Genomic DNA, 20,507 nt, shown 5'->3' with positions numbered 1-20,507 from the left:
GGCGGGAACATTTGGAGGAGAGGGAGAGGAATGGCTCGTAACACAGCCATGATGATCAAGATTGCTGATGATTGTGATGTGCAGATAAATCTCGAGGATATGAAACAGCAGCTTCCAAGATCAGAATGAGGGTTAGAAGATTCTCTTGTAAGGGATGCAATGACAAAGGTGGTCAGACGATTGTCTTGTTGTTTGACCTTCTCGTGTTCTACACCGGCATGTTTTCCGTTGCAAGATCGCTGTACAAGCATTCAAGCAGCTCCAAAAGAGTTTGTCTCCTGCTGGGTTTGCTTTCTCCCGGGCTTATTCTCATCGACCATGGGCACTTCCAGTTCAACAGCATCTGTCGGCACGCTCCCTACCGTGTGGACTGACAGTAACATGCGCTCGTTCAGGTCTTGGGCTGACCGCCTGGTCGATCGCCTTCCTAGTGAGCGGGGAGGAGAAGAAGAGGAGGAGCAAGTCGGGATCGCAGATCACCTCCGACGACATGCTCGGAAGTGCCCTGTGAGTGCCACAACTCTCGATCTCGAGATCGAGCTGAAAAACGTCAGCCCGATGGTTCTGTCGATGAGAATTTTGCGGCGATTCTGCCTTGTGATGGCTTTAACATTGGACATTCACGTCTGATTTTAACTTTGACGTTTGACGTTGACCTTGACTTTTGCAGGTTCTGTTGCTCACTTTGCTTCAAGCAGATCGCCCTCTACTACTCACCCGTGAAGCTTCAAAGTGACGGCACAAGGAGCTTTTTGACACGCAGCATGGCAGGCCATGTTCTTCTACCTTCTCGGAAGGTGTCTCCAGTCAAAGAGGCTGCACACTATTGCCTTTGACATCGCAAAACTTGGTGAGAACAACATGAAATCACCTCAACGCCCTCTCATCTACCTGCCCCCCTGTATGATTTCTTGGTTTCTACCCGCAGGAGCTACGGTCATCGTCACCTTTGCTATCTGCTTCTTCCCGTGGGTCTTGTCGGTCGAGAGCACCTTACAAGTGAGTCCAGTCAGACAGCCAGGGAGAAGGCACGAGGCTCTGAGCGACTTCAGGTCATACACAGGATCTTCCCCATCAAGAGAGGGCTGTTCGAAGACAAAGTTGCCAATTTTTGGTGCTTGAAACACTCCATTCCGATCACTCCTCCCTCCACTTTCCCTCCCTCCCTCCCTCCCTCCCTCCCTCCCTCCCTCCCTCCCTCCCTCCTTTTCTTCTTCTCCTGATCTCATTGAGCAGGTGTGCCTCCGCCCCTCTGCTCCGCTGGAAAACGAGATTCTCCTCCAATCAAGTTCGTCGACCCTCCTCTCGCCCCTCCTCCGCACATGAACCTAGATCTCCCTCCCATCTATCCTGCCCTTCTCTGCTCTCTCCTTCTCACTCCCCAGCTGATCTCCCTCTCCTCTCCTCGCTGTGATTCTCTTCTTCTCCAGCTCGTGACGCTCAGCATGTTTGCTACCATCTTGGGTTTCATTCCTGCAGGTCAGCAGCGATCAGTGCAAGGTAACAGAAGGTCAGGTAGTGACTGTATCAAACAGCGATCGTCCTCCTCAGATCACCAACGTCAAAGAACTTCCTGATGGGATTGCTGACTTCCTCCCTTGCGTTCTTCTTGTTTGCGTACCAGGTACACTCACGACCCTGATCTCAACTGCCATTCCCTTCCTCCCATTTTCTCGCTTGACAACTCGCCACAGGTCCATGAGAAATCGATTCTCTTTCCTCTCCTCCCTCTCCATCTGGTATCGCATCAATCCGACCTCAACGCCAAGTGCTTGACAGCTGACAGCTCGCCATGTCTGATCAAGTTCTCGCCTTGCTCACTCCTCTCTTCACCCATTTTGCAATTGTCGGAATGTTTCCGCTACTCCTCAGGTGCATCAACCAGCCGACATGAGGGCAGAGTCGTTCACCGTGCTGATCAAGACTGCTCCGGTGCAGGGATGGCCTTCTCCAACCATATCTTGTAATGCTGGCGCTTTCCTGGATGTTGATCTTCTACATCCACAACCAAGTGCAACCTCTCCAGGTTCAACTCTCTTTCTCTTGTTCCCCACCGATGGAAGCTTGCCAGATGTCAAGGTTGATGAAAACATGTGCAATAGTCGTTTATGCAGGGTGAGACGTTTTCTTCATCACTGCCATCTCATCAAAAGACCGACAGGAGCATTGGCGTCACCCTCGTTCTGCATGCTTTGGAATTCTCGGTTCGCAAACCTTTGACAACACCAAAGGGCATGACACGTGCTAGATCAAGCCACCACAACGATATCCTGACCTCCACGTCTTGCTATTGATGATCATGTGAGGAATTATGTCGTTTTCGTTCACTGAGATGTTTCAAGGTGTGCGGGTGTGAACATCGTAAGTCTCGTCACAATACAAATCTCAATGCTCTTTCAGTAAGAGAAAACGATCAAAAATCGATCTCTTCATTAATTGTCAGTAGCAGGACAAAAACAGCGGAAGCTCTCAAGCAGAGCTGAGTTACAACTCGACGCGAGATGATGAAGAATTCAGGAAAAAGAACATCGCCGCAGACATGGCAAGAAAGAATAAGACTCCAATCATCACAACAGGCAGATTCCTCTCGGACATCTTCGGGAACGGCGCAGACACCGTTGTTTCAACATCGAGGTCCCCCGCCGTCACAGCAGCAACTTCCTCCTCCAACTTCACTTCCTCCTTACTCTCCTCCCTCCTCTCCTCGACCTGGTTCTCCTCGGTGGCCTTTTCTTTCTTCTCCTCGGCCTTCATTTCCATGGGCTTCGTCACGCTCTTCCTGCTCCGGGAGCGGGTCACAGGTCCAGGACTGGCCAGGATTGGAGAGTCGCTCTTGGAGGAGACGGAAGGAGGAGGGGCTGGCGCTGTTTCTGCGACTGGAGCTGGTGCTGGAACATCTACTGGAGCTGCAGCGGCAGCCTTTGCCCTGGAGCGAGTTGGAGTCTTGGTGGGCTGAGGATGCGAATCAACGACGTTCTCCTGGTCCTCCTGCTCGGCCTTCTTCGTGGAGGGAGTCTTGCGGGAGGAACGGGTCTTCCTGCTTTCTCCCAGGGACAGCTCGATGGAGGAGAGATCTTTAGGAGAGCAGGCATTGATCTCGTTGCTCACGTCGTCCCACTGCGTGTCGTCCTTGACCTCGAGGAGGAGGTCCGGGTTCTTGGCAGAGGGATAGTTGTTCTTGCCCGGGCTGCAGAGTAATCTCTTTCCCTTTCCTCCTGGCGATGGAGACGGTGAGCGCATGAGCATTGCTGCAGGAAGGGAGGGCATTACAAGTGGTTTCAATTGTGTTACCTGATTTCATGATGTTGGTCTCATCAGCAGTTGCGTTGATCTCACTCTCAACATCGCCGAAAGGGACTCTCTTCCTTGGTGTTCTCTTGAGCATCTGGAAGAATGTCAGGTGGAAGTCACCGAGGAACGAGGAATCGCATGGAGACTTGAAAAGAGAAGGGATTTCAGAAGGTGTGGGGAGTGTTTGAGCAGTGGAATATGACGTAGGAAATATAACGTATAAAGAAAGGAGGGTGAGAGGCTGAAAGGGGTCTGTGAGTATAAGAGGGGGAATCCAACATCAGATAATGAAAGCAGAAAGATGTCAGAATGTCATGGGCTCCTGAAGTGCACTACAACCATGTGCTAGCATAGCTATAAGATGAAATTTGAAAGAAAGGAAAAGAGCGACTGAGAAGAAGAAGATTGATGACAGAGGGGGGAGAGGACGAGAGGACGAGAGGACGAGAGGACGAGAAAAGGGCTTGGCACGATGAATGTTCGGCATGCCAGCATAGAATGCATGTACGGCTGTGTCTGCGGCAGGGGGTGCAGGAGCTGGTTGATGGTTCAAATTTCAGACCGTTGAAAGGGGGGGAGACACACAAAGGGGGTGGACGGGAGGCCGAGGAGGGGTAGTCAATAGGTAATGCAGAATATGGTGTAGCAAGGCTCTCTGAAGTTATAAGTAGAGCAATAGGTAAAATCGATCAAGATACCGGGATCGGGAAAGAACATGAGGAGGGTGGGGTTGTAAGTTTAAATTTGCCCGTCCTCACGAGGCCGGCCACCAACTTGTTTGCCTGAAGAAGCAGCAGTGAACGGCTGACTCAGTGACTCGGAGTCACGCCGGCCGCACCCGGAGTCCGGGCCGGGCCCCGGGCCGCCGCCGCCGCCTCGGAGCCTCAGTGCCAACGGTCTGCCGCGCCGTGACTCGTTCGCTGGGCGGCCAGGCTCGGAGCCTAAGCCGCTGTCCGATCCGATGTCGGATCGGACTCGGAGGCTCTCGGACCCTGAGCCCGAGTCACGGCGGCGTGCCGGCCGGGCCCGGGCGGCCCCTGACTGGCAGCCCGGCCGCTGACCGTACAGTGAGCCTAGGACTCGTGACAGTAGTACTACGCCGGGTTATCATTGTTCAGCAGGGTCAAGCCTCCTCGACGAGTCTCCTGATTGTCCTCGTACATATTTTTCACTTCACTTTGTGTAAAGGTTCAGAAGCCTCAGTTGAACTTGTATACCGCGCGCCCCTGCGGTGTCGGACCCGGACATTTGACGCCGGGCCCGGCTTGAAGTTTCTCTGGCAACTTTTCAGCGGCTACTCTCCTGATTGTCACGGTCCTCATACTGATTTTTAACTTAACTTTGAGGAAAAGAATAAGCGGTTCATCAAGAGCCCGGTCAGCCGCGGCGGCCGGGACCGAGTCGGACTCAGTGACTGTGACTTGGAGCGCGTGATCAGCGGCACGGGACCCATTGTTGATTTTAGACCGGTGCAAACGGCAGCTCCTTCCGGGGCCCGCGTGACCAAGCGTCGTGTTTTGAGTTGTTTCGTTTACTCCTCCCGCTTTACGCCCTGTCATGGGATATGCCGCCTGCCGGTGCAGATATGGAATAAACCCACGGTCCGGCTATTTCATCAAGGTCAGACGCTGTATCCTCGCACGCAAAAAAGCTTGCTCCCATTTCCTTGTCCATCATCCTTCTTCTCTGAAACATCCCTGGCCTCAGCACCGACCATGTCCCGAACCATTATTGTACGAGGAAGAGCTGGCTCAAGGAAGGGAACCCCAGGAAGGCGCGTAGAACTCACGCTGAACAAGCTAGAGGCATTCTACGACTTCCGTCAAGAAGACGCCGCAAGCCTTCTGGTACTGCTATTTCTGCTCCCAATGTTGTCAGTAGTCTGCCTCAACCTCTCTTGCCGTTCAAGACTTGACCTCAATGCCGTACTAAAACGCTGACACGTACTCGCTCGTGCAGGGGATCTCTCTCACAAGCCTCAAGAGCGCATGCCGGCAGCTGGGGCTGAAGCGATGGCCGTACACAAGATTCAAGCTCGAGGGTGTTGCGAGAACGCATTCAAGCATCCAGCCATCGACATTGAAGCAGGCGGTAGAGCTGACGGGAACTTGTGAAGGCCATAGCAAGACTGATGAAAGGACACACGATGATTCATCTACTCTCTGGTCTTCTTCCCTCGAAGTGGCTCAGTCGTCAAAAGCACTTCATGCTCACAACCTTCCAATCCAACCGATGGGGGAAACCTCAGACCCTGCCTCCTCCTCCAATGGTATGCTCGTTCCTTTGACGGCCAGCGCAACGCCAGAGGAGCTAAGAATTCTTGGAGAATGGGACGAAGAGCACCGGGAGCTTCTAGTCAACAACGAGTGGCTTGACTGGTTTCTCAGCTCTGACGATTCAACAGACATGAGCTCCCTCCCGTGACGATATTCGACATTCACTTTGATGAGACTTGCGCACCTTGAAGCATGAATGAACGATCTCGGACACTCCCTGGAGGCAGAAGAAGTTCGAATGTCTCGACCAAAGCGGCTGCGCTCTAAAGGCTCAGACAGTCTCACTATCTAGCGCTGGCTGCGCCTCCTGGTGTTCTGACGCCAGTTGTCGGTCGGCCTGAGAGAGCAAAAGAACTTGAGGCTCCGACTTCATCGAAGCTATAGCAAGAACTTGCAACTTTGAAACTGATTTGACTGGGTCACGCCGTCACGGTGCTGAGACTCAAAAGTAAACAAGTACTGGCTTGAAAGTAACCTGTACTGGCATGAAAGTAAACCTGTATGGAAAGTAAAGCTGTACTGAAGCTAGTAGCAAGTAGACTTGAATCAAAGTCAACTGTGATACTTTCAAGTAACTGCGGTGGAGAGCATACTCTGAAGTACCGTCCAGCGAAGCTTGCGATCATGGCAAAGGATGTATGCCCAACTGTCGGAACCTTGAGACGGGCCGTTTGGAAGATCCTGGTGAGCCTAGAAGAATGCTGTTGAAACTCGAGACAAGAGAATCCTTCATTACAACTTTGTTAGTTCGAACTGATCCTCCCTGCCTCCCTCTCCGCCTCCGGCCCTGCCCGCGTTCCTCTCCTATGTGTTCCTTCATCTCGATTCTCTTGCCGCTCCATTTCGAGGTCGTTATGCCCAAGTTACGATGGAAAGCAGCTGAGCGAAAAGATGTCAGTGGAAGGCCCGTAGTATCACGACCAGTCCAACTGGACCAAAAACCAGGAAATTGATCAGAAATGTTTCAAGGAACGTGCATTTCCCCTTTTCTTATCGCCATCTCTAAGCTCAGACCAGCGAGCTCCTTTGCAGGCATCTGACAACCCATTAAAATTTCGCATGCACATCTGAGAAGTCGACATGATCTGAAAAAAGAATGTGTCTCTGGTTGCATTCGGCTTGTAAATCACTATCAAGTTTCAGAGATTATGAGATTGGGATTCGGCAAGAAACTCACATGGTCCTGTGCCACACTGAGTACCGAGAATGTAAGGCGATTGATTGGTTAGCCTGGCAAATCTACTGATCATTGCTGTGGTACAATTTATTTTGATTCACAATGCAGATTCTGAATTCATTCTTGTTTGCTCCCTTGTTTGTTAGCCAAAGTTGCCTCTTTACGCTCCCCATCAAATTGATGCAACAGAAGATTCACCAGTGTCATCGGCTGCTGGTCAGTCGGGCGGCTCGACAACACAGTGTGATTTCTGGACTGGCTCTCTCTCGTGAAACTGCATCCTCCCATTGTCTCATGTCGTTTTTCCCGATCACCAATAGGCTGAATAGTCCCTGGTGTATCCTGTGCTCTCCGTATGAGAATTTCAGCCTGGAATCGCTTAGCGAGGAGGCTTTGTACATTTTTGTCTTGTAATTCGCTGAATGCTTGTGGTTTACCATCTTTTGGTGATTGCAACTAGGAACAGCTTGATCCCATGTTTCTCAGATAGAGTGCACGTTTATGGTGGTCTCGATGATCCAAACCATTCAGAAATGAGTGCACGTCTGCGGCAACGCCATGGCACTTGCTCCTTGTGCTGTGAAACAGTTTACACCATCATGCGAACTGCAGTACAGATGTCCGTCTTTGTAGTGGACTCATAACATTGAATGATTATAGTATATCAGGCTGATATCACTCCGTCACTCACTCGGTCATCCAAACACGCCATAAGTACTGCCTACGGTACACTTCAGTGCAGAAAAACTATGAATTTCCGATCAGTCAGAGGACTATACTGATATCTATTGGACGGTGCGGCAGCCTCATCGCGACCGTACTGAGATCACCGGACTCTGTGACTGAACCTTTCAAGTTGTCCATAGCTCTAACCTACTGCGCACAGGACCATTCCCCTGCGCCATGCCAGCGAAGTCGCTGTGGCCGTCGCCGAAGGAATGAGACGCATACCGGAACGCACCTGCGATGATGGCAGTGAAGGACAGGGAGGCCTTGAGTTGACGAAAGATCCTGGACCACGTGCGTTTACAAGTCGGATCACCTGAGACGTCCTGCGAGGCCGAGAGACACTGATGAGGGTACTGAGACGGCATTGCACTTCTCATGCGCATCAGTCCATCATAGTACCGGGCTGCGGTGCCTCAGCGCAGGTTGCCATGTATGTAGTCCCCCAGGATGACGGAGAAGATGGTGGCATTTATCGCCGTGCAGCAGGAGGTCAACCGGCAATCCATGAAGAAACTTATTACGGTCAGTGACAGCCACCAAGCTGATGCGCTGCTGCAACCTTAAAGGTGTGAGGGGGCGGGCCCGCGGCCATGTCGGGTCTGAGAATCGAACTCTGGTTGCCACGGCCACAACGTGGAGCACTGAGCTAACAGTCTGCCATCACTACTGCCCATAGCCTCCGGGTCACTAGTAGTGACCGGACGAGCGGCCCTCGGCCCCCGGCCGGCGACCAGCCGGACTCCAGGTCACCAGTGTCCGATCACCGATCACGCCGGGTCAGGGTTGGCCGCACAGCCTGACTCGATTCGACTTTAGTCAAAGTTGAGTTAAATCAGGCTCCACCGCTAGTAGTGACCAGAATACTAGTACTACCGTTGACCAGTATAAACTTTAGTATGCTAGTCCGTTTACAGTCCGAAACCTGCATAACGAACTTGGAAAAGATCTCTGAAATATTGAAATAACATCCCAACATTACAGGACGATGCCTGAGAGATTTCGTGAGACTTGGCAAGTGGACCGGTAGCTGGGGTATACCACCCACCCCTTCAGAAACAGTTGTGCTGTACCTCTGCCAGCCCTCTACATCCTCTCGCTCGCTGACTCAACCTCCTCTGATACGTAGTTGTGTCATCACATCCAAGCAACCTGTAATGCCCGCAATGATTGGGAAAGCAACGTCAACAGCAGGAGGATGGCTCATGTTCGTCATCCTGACGTCGCTTGCACTCAATGTCGATGCATGGTGGAAGATGACATATCAGAGCTGCAACAGCCATGCTGACTGCAAGTACAACAATGTGAGGAAAACCTTCGGTGACTACCGAGAAACTTGGGACCCTAGCACGGATCCATCAGGCGATTGTAATGGTTGCGTCCATTGCGGTTGCGATGCATGCAATTTCAACATTTGCTTTGGCTGGAAGGGGAACTGTTACCTATACGGTCATTACAGCTACCTCGACATCAAAGAGGGCTGGTTTTGTGACACACGAGCCCCCCCCATGTGCGATCCTGGATGGTACTCTAGCACTGGAAGAGGGAACGGCAGTGTCTTGATCATGGGACAAGCTCCTCCTGGATGCCAGCAATGCTCAGCAGGTGCGATGATAGCAATCATATCGGATGTGTATATTTAATCTGAACTTGCTCATGCTCATGGAATAGGCAAGTACAGCGGTTCAGGGCAGACCGAGTGCACTCCTTGTCCTGCAGGAACCTATTCCAACGAAGAGGGAGCTACGTCTTGCACTCCCTGCCCTCCAGGAACTGCATCCAACCTGACTGGTCTTGTGCGCTGCCCTTCATGCCCTACAAGCGCGATGAATTCGAGTGCTGCCAATGTCACCGGAGCTGTGACGTGTGGAGAATGTCCAGGTAATGCATGTTTCAGCTGATTGCCGAGTTGAAACCCTGAGTGTTGCATCTGTGACGAGTGCAGTTGGCATGGAGCGTACCCTGTTGAGGAACTATTCCTGGTCGGCTTGCATTCCTTCATTGCCACATGAGTGTAGCTTGGATTCCACGTGGGAGGAAATCATTCGACACTCTGCGGACTCTGTTCATCCCCAGCCATTTTTTTTCGTTTCCGGTAAGACATGTCGCTGCTGAAATGCTGTGTATATCAAGACTCTGTGATGGTAATCTAATGAAGCCATACAACATTCTGAAGTCGGCAAGCACAGGTGGTCTTGGAGATCTGATGATTGCCAACTTCGAAGAAGTTTGGGTATGTCAGTACAATCATTCCTGCACGCAAGGCACAATGTGGCATCAAACAACACTGTTGCAAGGGGACATTTCTCCCACGACAAGTGTAGAGGTGAGTGAAGCATGACAATCATATCGGAACGCTGAAACATTCTTTTGGCCTTGTTCCCGCCCGTAGAACAATCAGGCGAGCCCGATCGGTACGGGGCCGAGCATGGATGCCTTCTGTTTCATTTACAACGAGCAAACGTAGGCTTCTTGTTATCATTCTCTATCACCTTGTTCTCATTCCTGATTGACTCAGCCACAAGTTTCGACCCTGGGGCCCCATGTCAACTTTGGGCCTTAAAAAGCCATTGTCCGGCGAGTCAACTTGAAGGTCGGGGGCCCGGCCGGCGCACTGCAGGGATGGCTCGCCGTGACGCGCGGCTGGCACGCCGGTACGGTCATCGGGCCGGACGAGAGGGGCCTCGGCCAGTGAGTGCACTAATGATTTCACCGTCGTGGCAAGTCTACTAGTAGCCTAGTAGTTCGCGGCGGCGGCGGCTCCGAGCCGGCCCCGGGCCGCCAGCGTTATATTCCGACAAAACTTGAAACTAGTACCAACTTGACGGCGCGGCAAAAATCACACGGCGGCCCGGCGGCCGGGCGCCCGCCGTGACCGGGTCCGGGCTGCCCCGGGCAAAGGCGGCCCGGTGCCACGGTGCGGCCGCCGCATCCGGGCCGGGCCCCAGCCCCCGGCCCGGCTCAGCGGCGCCGAGCACACTGACACGCCGCCGCCGGTGACGGTCCAACTTGAAAGCCCCCCCGGCCGCGCGGCGACTGACCACTGAGTGACGCCGGGTCCGGGGGGTCACGGGCGACTCGGCCCGGGCTGATTGCGCGGACCGTCACGGCGTACCGTGACGCCGGCGTGCCCGGCCCGGCCGGCGCGCCGCCCGAGTCCCGGCCGGCGGCCCGGGCCGGGCAGTCACACTGCCAGGCTGTCCGGTCCGACCGGTCACTCCCCGGCCGGGGCCAGTCGGGCTCAGTAAACACTACTGACGGACTCGTACTGATCTTTAACTTTGAGTAAAGAAGACACGGTCAAGTCGATGGTGGGAGAAGAATGGAGCGGGGGGCGCGCTCGAGGCGTCTTCTACTACCCCAACACACCTCCCGATGCCGTCTATCACGTCCTCAACTACCCCCTCAATGTTGTGCTGGCTGCCCTGTGGCTCCTTGCAATATCAAGAGACAACCACAGGATGGCCGTGATTTCTTGGGCCCTGGCGCTTTTGTTGCCCTTGTCTTCGGCTGCGAGACCTTGTGGTTGAAACAAGCATGAGCGTCGACAGATTTCTCAGCATCCAGTCATCTCCTCCTGATCAAGGGCTGCTACACATTCTCTTCCACCGTGTCCAAGTTGTCGTCGCATTCCTCGATGATCTGCTCTGCATCCAGTTCTCGTTGTCTTTCTGCCAAGTGTATCACAAACAGACGATGCGGAGCGAGAGGATCTTCTTGCCTGCGTCTATGCTCATGCTAGTGAAACCAACGCTAGCTGGAGATCCACAGGCCTGCATCAGTGTGCTGATGACCTCTGCGAAACCAGCGCTCCGCCGCTTCGGCGACTGTACGGAAAGTCAAGGTCGGAGAAGTGAGGAGGCAATGCTGAGTTAGATTCACCTGGAGTGCTACTTGAATAGCATTGTCTCCCTCGTTGTCCCTCAGATAAATCTGCATATTGGTTGACAAGGCATGCAAGAGGTGAAGCAGAAACGTACGTTGGCCGCATGATCGATGAGTCGACGACAGGCGCGAACTTTCCCGTAAATGGCGGCATAATGCAATGCTGTACGTCCTGCAGTGAGACACCTGTCACCCGGACTGCACTTGAGCGCCAGCAGTCAATGCATGCACCGCAATCATCTGGGTCGTCAACCCTACTTCCGCATTGGAGCAGCTTCGTGATAACGGAGACGTGGTCCTGACCGAAATATTCATGAGGCTTCGGAGGATCGGAAGAGAGTTTTACCTCTTGAGCAGCAATGTGCAGCGGTGTAGCGCCTATGGATGGTTCTCGAGCTCGGACATCAGCCCCGCAGTACAAGAGGAAATCGATCTGCCCACAGCTCACTTCAGAACACGGGAGCAGAGCATTCTGAAGGAACCATGTTTCTGTCAGCTTTCTGCACGACGGTGTGTAATGGTGTGGTCGAGGATACTCTGAAAACACATGTTAGAAAGTCTCCTCCCACTCCTCGCACCCCAAACTCATCACCCCAATGAGAGGTTGGCTCCATGTTTGATCAACACTTCCATGATTTCGAAGTTGCCCATTCTGGTGGCCAAATTTAGAGCCGAGTTATGATCCCTGGTTGTGAACGCACGTTGTCAGGCTAGAGCGTCCACAAGTGACAAGTATCACGTTGCGAAGTTAACGTCCGCCCCAGAGTCTATTGCGCGAAAAACTCTTTCCATGTCTTCATCACCACACGCATCCAGCAGCTCTCTTGACTGTTCCACCAAATCTCGTGAGATCTCGCGATCAATCGTCCAGACATCCTACCTGTCGCTCTATCTCGGCATTGCTGTCGTCTTCAGAGTCGTCTGTGTAGTTCTCGTTACCCCTCACGACTTGTGGGAGGCTAGGAAACGAAAAATTCTTAAATTTCATGTGATTAGCATTGCCCCATTGAAGATTAACACGGATCTTCACCGATGCATTCCATCCAACTTCACTTTCGTTGTCGCCGAAAAGGGTGGGATTACTTCGTGACAGTCAGGATCTGGTTCAAGGAATGACAGACAAGCATTACAAGGCTTCCTCGGTCAGTCTTACTGCGTACGCTGTCTCATTGGAAGCTACTTCTGTGCAATTTTCGGCATTGAAGGGACCATCCTATTTTCCAAAACGTCACCACATGAGCGAGTAACCGGGCAGGTACATCGAAGAGGAAAGCTTTCCCCGGATCGATATCATACGTCTCATACGAAAACATATTAGGATCTGACATGTTCAACTTCTCATATGTGCATTGAAGTTTTGAAGATTCTTCTTCAATCTGGAGGTGGTTTCAGCAACTTTTTAACACATTGAGTGTAAAATTGGAACACCTTCTTGCTCTTCTTTGTATTATGATGTTGCTTCTGCTGCTTCTCTGCAAATTTGGAAGAGTGATCTTGCTAAAAAGCATGATAGTATTGAAATGGACCATAGAGAAGCGGTCCGAAACCTCTCAAGCGAAGTGTTTGTACACTCCTTCGAGAGGTCCTGGTGGGATTACCTGAACGTGGGGTTCAGTCTATCAGATCGTGTGGCGGGAATACAAACCAGTGCGAGCATGTGAGGCCCATGTTTGAATTGGTGCGCTGTTGTTCACAAATACGAAGAGCAGAACTAGCTTGACTGCTTTCAGGCCCTGACTTCGACTGGGGGAGCTGGAGTTGAGAACCATGGGATGTTGGTTGACCCTTTCTCTCGAGATGTTGCCCGTGACGTTACAAATCAATACACCTTCAGTGCCATGTATTCTTCTCCTCTCGCTGCTGCTGCTGCTGCTCTCCGTCCGTCCGTCCGTCCGTCCATCCTATCTGCCATCAAGGAACTTGAGGCTCATCTCGCCGTGCACTCTGCAGGTGGGGTGGATCTGAATTGAGGGGTGGGGGGTCAGAATTTGACCACTGACAGGGTACTTTTTCATGGAGGATTGTTCAAGATGATGGGGGTAATAAAATCATATGGAGGGGTAGTGATTTTCTTGGGGGTGAGGTAGTAAGGTAAGAAAAGGGTGGGGCGTGTGGGGGCGTGCTAAAGATGAGGGTAGTATGTGGTAAATGGAGGGGTGGGAGGGTCCGGGTGGGAGAGTTTGATTTTGATGGGGAAATTTGAAGGTGACATGGGATTGGGAGAGAACAGTCAGGTCAGGGATGTGAAGGATAGGAGGATCATGTTGATAGTTGTTTGATGATGGAGAAGATGAAGCAAGACATGAACAAGAACATGAACAAGAACATGAAAGAGGACGATCACGAGGATCCTCGATTGTTGGTGAATGATACATGCTAGATTCGTGGAGGATCAAAAATGTGCAGAATGGAAGAAGAGATTAAGAGAGGAGAGAGCGAGAGAGAAGGAGAGAGAGAGAGAGAGAGAGAGAGAGAGAGAGAGAGAGAGAGAGAGAGAGAGAGAGAGAGAGAGATGTACATCTCGTTCTTGATGCGATTCTTAAAACCTTGAAGCAGATATTCGGAATCCTCCAAGTAGCATTCGAGATCTTTTTGGGGAAGACTTGTCCTCAAGCTACCAGCCAAGGATGAATTAGGAGAGTTGGAGTCTGCAGCTACCTTTACGAGACACTGAAGACATTGCTTGAATCAACTTCCCGATGATGAGTAAGTCTATGGGGACTCCTCGTTGCCTGTAGCCTGACAAACTGCCAGTGCGATACTTTTGGTTGTGCATGCTGTGCATTGCTTTAGATCCTGCTGCTTGTCAGATGGAATCAAGGAATAGGTATCACGCTTGTGTTGCTCTATGCCGAGATGGTGACGCAGCAATGGTTGAACCAGTCTGATGACGAATTCCGACGGCGTGTGGGAGAAATCTGCAAACACCGAATCTCCGCACAAAGGAGGTCAGGAGGTCAAACTTTTCTCAGCTACAGAGGTGCCGTTGTCCCTGTGCTGTGGAGCTCCATGGTGTCCTCATCGCTCCCGTACAGGCTGGGGCTCCGCTTCCTGCTGCGCTGATGATCTGGGATATGATCAAGAAAGTGAGATCGAGCTCCCGTTGGCTCGATGGAGCTAACGGCCTGGCAGGACCATGATGACACGCTTGCTGTTGCGGCAACAGATGTCACGGCTGCCAACAGATGGCTGTGTGAGATTGCCGGAGGCAAGCAGGTCAACGAGGCAGAGTGCAGGTTTGCTCCACATGCCAGATCCCGTTGTAGCTGACGTGCTGCCGTTCGCTCGAAAGCGTGCCCTGGGTCTTTCAATTCAGGTAGGGGGTGCTCTTGGAATGGCTGGGATGATGCATTCGCAGGAGCGAAGAAGCCTTCGACTCTGTGAAGTCTCACAAGGTCGCGCTCAAGAGGTGATGTGTCATTCCGGCCATGAGGTCTCTGCCCTGTCGCTGCTTCCTGACTTGCTGCTCTTAGTGTCTTCCGAACCCCCCGGGTGTTGAACATTCCTGGGCCTAGGGGGACTATCCAGCTGGTGTCGCTGGTAAGCAAATGGTGGCGAAGAGGAGTACCCTGACAGAGCTTCATAGGGCATGACGGACAAGTTCGGAGAGATGGACTTCGAGGTGACGCTGTGTCCAAGTTGCAGATGATGGATGTTGTGTTGTAGCCTGTCATGTTGTGTGATGTGATGGGAAGCGGCTCTGATGTTCAGCATCTGATACCTTGGTTGCAGTGGAATCGGATGTCCGCCATGGTACAGGTGTGATGGCGGGGAAGAGGAAGCCTGGGGGGGAGGGAGAAAGGGGAGGAGGAAAGGAGAGTAGGAGGAGTGTCAACAAGATCCTTGCAGGCATACATGAGAGCTTTTCTTCCAACTCCTCGCAGCTTGGTTTACATTCTCTGTTCGTCGTGTGAGTGCTGACAACAGGGCAGGTTCAAGTGAACTTCTTTCGCTGGACAGAGCAGCTTCGCTTCAACTGCGACAACGTGATGTTTGTTGTGACCCCACGAGATGTAGACTGAGCTGCCATTGCAGTGTGTTGTGAGGGAGTCGAGGCTCGTAGAAGAAGACGCTCTCATCGAGCAGATCATGGACTTCTGGCATGCAGACTGTGATTCAAGGTCACGCTGGAGATGTGCTGCCTGTTGGTCTGTCTTGCCGTTTGCTTGTTCGTCTGCCGTGTTTTCTGTTTCGAATTACTTGTCTGATATAATTTGAACCTGTGATGGTTGAATTGATTTGCTTCGTCACAGATGTCTTCGAGCGTACGTCCTTGTCGTGGACGACAATGATGTTCAGCACGACGAGGTTTGATCTTGTATCTTGTTGTGCGTAGGTGACAATTTGCAGAAACTCCTCAGACTGCTTTCTACCTCTCTCTGGGACAAGCCCTTTGATGTCATCAAGCAAGTAAGCAGGAGGGGCGCGAAATTCTCTTCACTGAGGATTGCACGGCAGGACTTCAGAAAGCTGTGTGGTTATCCGATACCTGTACGTGCTTGCTACCTGCAACTCTCCCCCATCCCATTCTACCTCTCCCTCCTACAGCCTCCCTTGCTCCTTGACCTCTCTCCACCTGTCTGCTGTAGTTGATTGCATGACATGATTGCTCGTTGCCCTGATCAGGATGACCGGCCCTCTATCATGCAATCCTTCCAACATGGTAGGCTGACTTCCATCTTCTCTGATCCTGACAACCCTCAGCTCTGGCCGTGTTCAAACCTGGAACAAGTGCATCTCAACATCAGAAGTCTTCGTCGAGACGTCAAGAGCACATGTTTTCAGACGTGCAGTACGAGACGCCAGGTTCCATGACATGTCAGACGAGCTTGTCTGTGTTGCTCACATCTGCCCTCTCGCTGCAAGGTTGCACTGTCCTGCGATCGCGGTACAACAAGAAGTTTCGCCAGCACTGGAAGCCCCGCAGCTCGGTCTACACTGCAGGGGAGCAGGCGGTGAGTGGACTTGGCTGGGAGATGCGCGATTGATCTTCCTCGTGTTGCAGCACGTCGACTTCATCAATGGACCAGTCATTCAGGTGCCTCCTGCAAGTAGCTAGTGGCCTCAGTCAAGCAGCTAGTGATGGCAGCGAAGTAGCTAGTCGTGTATGGTGCAGAAGGCAGTCATGTCAGTCCAGCAGCTAGTCATGTCAGCCCAGCAGCTAGTCATGTCAGTCCAACAGCTAGTCATGTCAGCCCAGCAGCTAGTCATGTCAGTCCAGCAGCTAGTCATGTCAGTCCAACAGCTAAATGTTCAGTCTAGTAGCCAGTAATGTTCTCACAGTAGCCTCTTGTCTTTCTCTGTCAACCGATGCTCACTGACGGCAGGCCATGATGAAGGGGTCGGACACGGACCATGCCCTCTTGACGGTCTTGAAGCCTCATCTGTGGGTGGACAGGAACCTGATCGCTGAGCAGGCCTACCGGAGAAAGCTGGGGATGGAGCTGCAGCCCCCGAAGCGGGTGAAGGAGGACAAGGAGGCAGGAGACGCTCTGTGGCTGAGAGGGATGCTCAGGAACTGCTGGATGAGAAGCGAGATCACCTCGACGACCTGCTCGATGCTGTGCTGGAGGTCAGAGGCGACCAACTCGACATCGCTCCTCCCCCTGACGGGATGACAGGCATCTGCCAATGACGCAAGGAGGATCGCATACTACACGTCCTGGGCCACCATCTGTAAGGGCTGCAAGTCTGCCCTGAGACTGCTGACCTTCCGCTATTCCAGTGTCGCACGTCGTCGACAAGTTCTTCTGGCCGGTAGCCGGCGACAGCAGACGATGCTGCTGAGAGAGGCAGGGCGTGCTGACCTCGCTCTCTTCTCCTCCAGGGTCTGTACGTCACAGAAAAGTTTGTTCTCACGATCTCGTTCGCTGCCTCCATCCCCCTTGTCGCCCTTGCCGGTCTGTTTGCCCTGTGCTCCCGATGTCCTAGTCACCCCGAGCTAGTCCTCTGCGGATTTGCGCGCTCGATGATGAGAGGAAGAGGGAGTGAAGAAGGTACCACCGGAGGAGGAGGAGGAGGAGGAGGAGGTCGAGATGGTGGTCGAGGAGGAGAAAGAGGATGGGGAGGGGAGTTGAAGTGATGATGGATCTGATGTGAGCTGTTACAGGAGAAAAGAGGAGGAAAGACAAGGGAGGGGAAGATGCGGTGGAAGAAAAGCAAGAGAAGAGAAGGTCGTCGGCAGGCTCCCCGAAGTTCTCCGATCACTTCGTTGAGAACGCCGTGAAACATGTTGGTCACTGGATGCGAGTGTTGATGCAAGAGGATGGCAATGAGAAGAGAGGAGGAATGAGAACTTTCTTTGATTGCTCTTGTTTGTCAGGAGCTTTCCCGCTACACCAAAGTCAACATGCGACATGTACTCCATGCACTGCCTGCTCGAGCTGACTAGTTGCTTATGAGTATTCTTCTCCTCCCTTCTCTCTCCTCCTCCTCCTCCTCCTCCTCCTCCTCCTCCTCCTCCTCCTCCTCCTCCTCCTCCTCCTCCTCCTCCTCCCTGTATGTTAGTTGGCAGATCAGCACAATATCTTCCTCAGCCCGCAGAAGAACCACAAGTGAGGACTCCCGATCAGCCTCCGACAAAATCTGATGACGTCATCAAACAGGTCCGAAGAGAGTCTCTACAAGTCCTTGAAGAAAGATGTTCTGATCCAGATGCTCTACAACGCTGCTGCAGAACAAGTAGGATCTCTGTGCCCCGTTCTCCCCTCTCCTCCCTCCCTCCTCTCTCCCTGCTCCCTGCTCCCTCTCCCCCACCCCCTCTCCTCCTCCATCGTCCTCCTACTTTCCCTCCTCCTCTCCCATCTGTCGTTTCCCTCTGCCATCTCCAACTCCTTCCCCCGCAGAACCCTGAGATGATCCGAGCCATCTGCTCCTCGCCGACTAGGAAGCATCGCAACTCGGCCGGAGAGATCGTCAGGGACGGCGGCGAGTCGTTGGCAGCAGGTGGCAGCCAGCTCATTTCCAGCTGCTGCCGTTGTGAAACCCTCAAGCAGATGTGAAGCGTCGCAAGACGCAGGTGGAGAAGCTGCTGGAAGGTACAAGAGGGGAGAGGCTGCTGCTGGGAGCTCAACGGTGCTGCTGCTGGCAGGGGCTCCGAAGGAGGAGGAGGTTCACATCGGGTCGGAGAGGAGGGAGAGAGTGAGGATCACCGTCTGCTGCAAGGCTTCGGATCGACGGCTCAAGGATCAGGTGGGTAAAGTTGCCTCCTGCTGGGGTGAGGATGGGACCTGGCAGATTCGCTACGGGGAGAAGTTTGAGGGGAAGCTGGAGAGGTGGAAGAAGGTGGAGCAGGGGAGGGGGTGGGGCTGGCGCTGCTGACCTGAGGGCAGGCGTTCGGGGGGGATGCTCGGTTCTTTGATGGAGGCTACAGGGAGATCACCGGAGACGTGACGTGAGTTGTTGATATTTGAGCGGGAGGAAAGGCAGGGGAAGGAGCAAGTCACAATGATGAGAAGGAGGAGGAGGAGGAGGAGGAGGAGGAGGAGAATTATGGTGATTGTGACAAAGGCCTGCGGATCTCACGATGGAAGACGAGGAGCTGGTGGAGGCGATCAGATTGCATTCATCTGCAGACAAGATGGTGGTAGATGAGGAGGAGGAGGCGATGGAGGAGGAGGATGAGGAGGTCAAGACCACACCTGCACGATCGTCGAAGAGGAAGGTGAGAGGAGGAGCAGGAGCAGGAGCGTGTGCGGGGCTGATGGAATGCAAGGGAACTCAAGGACGCAGCTCGTCGAGGTCGAAGCGAACACCAGCACGGAAGAACTTGATGAGAGGTGCCTTGCCGATGCAGATGTGCCATATTGTGAAACTTCCAGCAAGACGTCAGGATGCAGAAGCGAAAGGAGATCTCGTCGGTGAGGATTGTTTGATGATGACTTGTTCTGCTACTGACCTGGACTTGGAGGAGGAGGAGGAGGAGGAGGAGGATATGGAGATCGAGGAGGACAGGCGATCGAGCAGGAGGATGGTGAGATCGGGCAACTTTCTTCTCCTCACCTTGACATGTTGCAACAGCAAACGAGATCGTCAAGGAAGAAGAACTAATTTCATCAAGTAAAGATGTTATAAGTTATTCGCTCTCGTCTCTTCCTCTCAGCTACCTTCTCCTCTCCTCTCCTCTCCTCTCCTCTCCTCTTACTCCGCTCTTCACACATCCGCTACTTGACTCAGGGAGGAGCTGAAATTGCGCCAGAGCGGCTGCAACGACACGTCAACGTCGGGCCGCTGCTACTCCCTCGCACCTGAAATCTGCGACGTTGGTTTCTTTTTGAATCTTCTTCTCCCTCGAGATGCTGTTGGGCCGTCAGCATTATGACCATGTTACCTCCCCTCCCCTCCCATCCCATCCCATCCCCTCGCCTCCCCTCGCCTCGCCTCGCCTCTCCTCTCCTCTCCTCTCCTCTCCTCTCCTCTCCTATTCCTCTCCTCCCCTCCCCTCCCCTCCCCTCAGTCCTATGTCTCTCCATTCTCTTCACCTCAGCCTTGCAGGTTCAGCCATCATTCCAGCTATCGTCCTCTCCTTCTGTTCAACCAAAACATGTTAGATTGCGGCAAATCACAAGACAAGACAAGAGTAGAGTAGAGTAGATGAGTGGTGATATGCGATCAACTCAGCCCATGTTGAAATAGTGGCTCAAACAAAGTAAGTGGGCAAGGAGAGAGCGGCGAGAAGAGAAGAGAAATAGAGATAGAAGAAGCCAAACAGAGAAGAGAGAGGAGAAAAGGAGACAGTACACAGCAAAGTACGACAGGAAGACAGAGAAAGAGCAGATGAGGGCAACGAGGAGAAGGAGCAGGAGCAGGAGCAGGAGCAGGAGCAGGAGCAGGAGCAGGAGCAGGAGCAGGAGCAGGAGCAGGAGCAGGATCAGGATCAGGATCAGGAGCAGGAGCAGGAGCAGGAGCAGGATCAGGAGCAGGAGCAGGAGCAGGAGCAGGAGCAGGAGCAGGAGCAGGAGCAGGAGCAGGAGCAGGAGAGTTGCCTTGATTCTGTGACTCGGCGAAGTGTTGTCGATGATGATGTTTGCTGCTATCTGACTGACTCGCGACTGCTCGGCGAAAGTCCTGGAAGAGATTTAAGGGGAATGAATGGAGCCCAGGGGAGAGCAGTTGCAGTTGAAATGGGGTGTAAGAAAGAGGTTGGTTCATGA

At 52.9% G+C, this 20,507-nt stretch overlaps 6 protein-coding genes across 6 annotated transcripts in view; 3 read left to right on the top strand and 3 right to left on the bottom strand.

Annotated features, from left to right (window-relative positions):
- The window catches only part of GUITHDRAFT_107823 (hypothetical protein), a gene marked incomplete at both ends in the record, with an annotated part of 2,485 nt that extends 709 nt beyond the window's left edge, over positions 1–1,776 (top strand). Inside the window, 8 exons of the mRNA XM_005833128.1 lie at positions 85–131; positions 177–285; positions 396–507; positions 671–719; positions 772–850; positions 929–999; positions 1,053–1,114; positions 1,695–1,776. Of these exons, the coding sequence (XP_005833185.1) occupies positions 85–131; positions 177–285; positions 396–507; positions 671–719; positions 772–850; positions 929–999; positions 1,053–1,114; positions 1,695–1,776 (611 nt within the window). The remainder of the gene's footprint in view (positions 1–84; positions 132–176; positions 286–395; positions 508–670; positions 720–771; positions 851–928; positions 1,000–1,052; positions 1,115–1,694) is intronic.
- A 708-nt stretch (positions 1,777–2,484) lies between these two features.
- Positions 2,485–3,385, bottom strand: GUITHDRAFT_107822 (hypothetical protein; the record flags this gene model as incomplete). Its single annotated transcript, XM_005833127.1, has 2 exons — positions 2,485–3,248; positions 3,292–3,385. The coding sequence occupies 2 exons, from the start codon at positions 3,383–3,385 to the stop codon at positions 2,485–2,487; spliced, it is 858 nt and encodes a 285-aa protein (XP_005833184.1).
- A 1,621-nt stretch (positions 3,386–5,006) lies between these two features.
- GUITHDRAFT_107821 (hypothetical protein) lies at positions 5,007–5,715 on the top strand (the record flags this gene model as incomplete). Its single annotated transcript, XM_005833126.1, has 2 exons — positions 5,007–5,138; positions 5,251–5,715. 2 exons carry the CDS (start codon positions 5,007–5,009, stop codon positions 5,713–5,715), a joined length of 597 nt encoding a protein of 198 aa, XP_005833183.1.
- A 5,294-nt stretch (positions 5,716–11,009) lies between these two features.
- Positions 11,010–12,121, bottom strand: GUITHDRAFT_152418 (hypothetical protein). The gene is made up of 9 exons (XM_005833125.1): positions 12,095–12,121; positions 11,948–12,040; positions 11,838–11,892; positions 11,702–11,788; positions 11,587–11,653; positions 11,451–11,527; positions 11,353–11,403; positions 11,192–11,297; positions 11,010–11,141 (listed from the first exon to the last, which is right to left on the bottom strand). The coding sequence occupies exons 2-9, from the start codon at positions 12,004–12,006 to the stop codon at positions 11,062–11,064; spliced, it is 582 nt and encodes a 193-aa protein (XP_005833182.1). The 5' UTR covers positions 12,007–12,040; positions 12,095–12,121; the 3' UTR covers positions 11,010–11,061.
- A 124-nt stretch (positions 12,122–12,245) lies between these two features.
- On the bottom strand, positions 12,246–13,264 carry GUITHDRAFT_152417 (hypothetical protein; the record flags this gene model as incomplete). Its single annotated transcript, XM_005833124.1, has 7 exons — positions 13,001–13,264; positions 12,882–12,953; positions 12,784–12,827; positions 12,615–12,731; positions 12,486–12,568; positions 12,386–12,437; positions 12,246–12,328 (listed from the first exon to the last, which is right to left on the bottom strand). Coding segments are annotated over exons 1-6 (492 nt in total), but the record flags the coding sequence as incomplete, so codon positions are not given.
- Positions 13,265–14,211: 947 nt separating this feature from the next.
- Positions 14,212–19,404, top strand: GUITHDRAFT_138327 (hypothetical protein; the record flags this gene model as incomplete). The annotated part of the gene is made up of 34 exons (XM_005833123.1): positions 14,212–14,367; positions 14,391–14,441; positions 14,488–14,571; positions 14,622–14,671; positions 14,714–14,764; positions 14,829–14,895; positions 14,942–14,977; positions 15,022–15,114; positions 15,288–15,341; positions 15,391–15,476; positions 15,609–15,663; positions 15,706–15,765; positions 15,814–15,846; positions 15,982–16,018; positions 16,060–16,161; positions 16,222–16,310; positions 16,361–16,393; positions 16,683–16,817; positions 16,871–16,927; positions 16,977–17,031; positions 17,081–17,112; positions 17,183–17,255; positions 17,465–17,713; positions 17,870–17,909; positions 17,961–18,036; positions 18,201–18,300; positions 18,351–18,392; positions 18,446–18,546; positions 18,592–18,639; positions 18,687–18,748; positions 18,865–19,018; positions 19,176–19,214; positions 19,265–19,327; positions 19,375–19,404. 34 exons carry the CDS (start codon positions 14,212–14,214, stop codon positions 19,402–19,404), a joined length of 2,493 nt encoding a protein of 830 aa, XP_005833180.1.
- Between the last annotated feature and the right edge of the window lie 1,103 nt (positions 19,405–20,507).

The sequence above is a fragment of the Guillardia theta genome (genome assembly GCF_000315625.1).
Source record: "Guillardia theta CCMP2712 unplaced genomic scaffold GUITHscaffold_31, whole genome shotgun sequence".
Classification (NCBI taxonomy): domain Eukaryota; class Cryptophyceae; order Pyrenomonadales; family Geminigeraceae; genus Guillardia; species Guillardia theta.
This window is presented reverse-complemented; position numbering and strand designations above follow the sequence as displayed.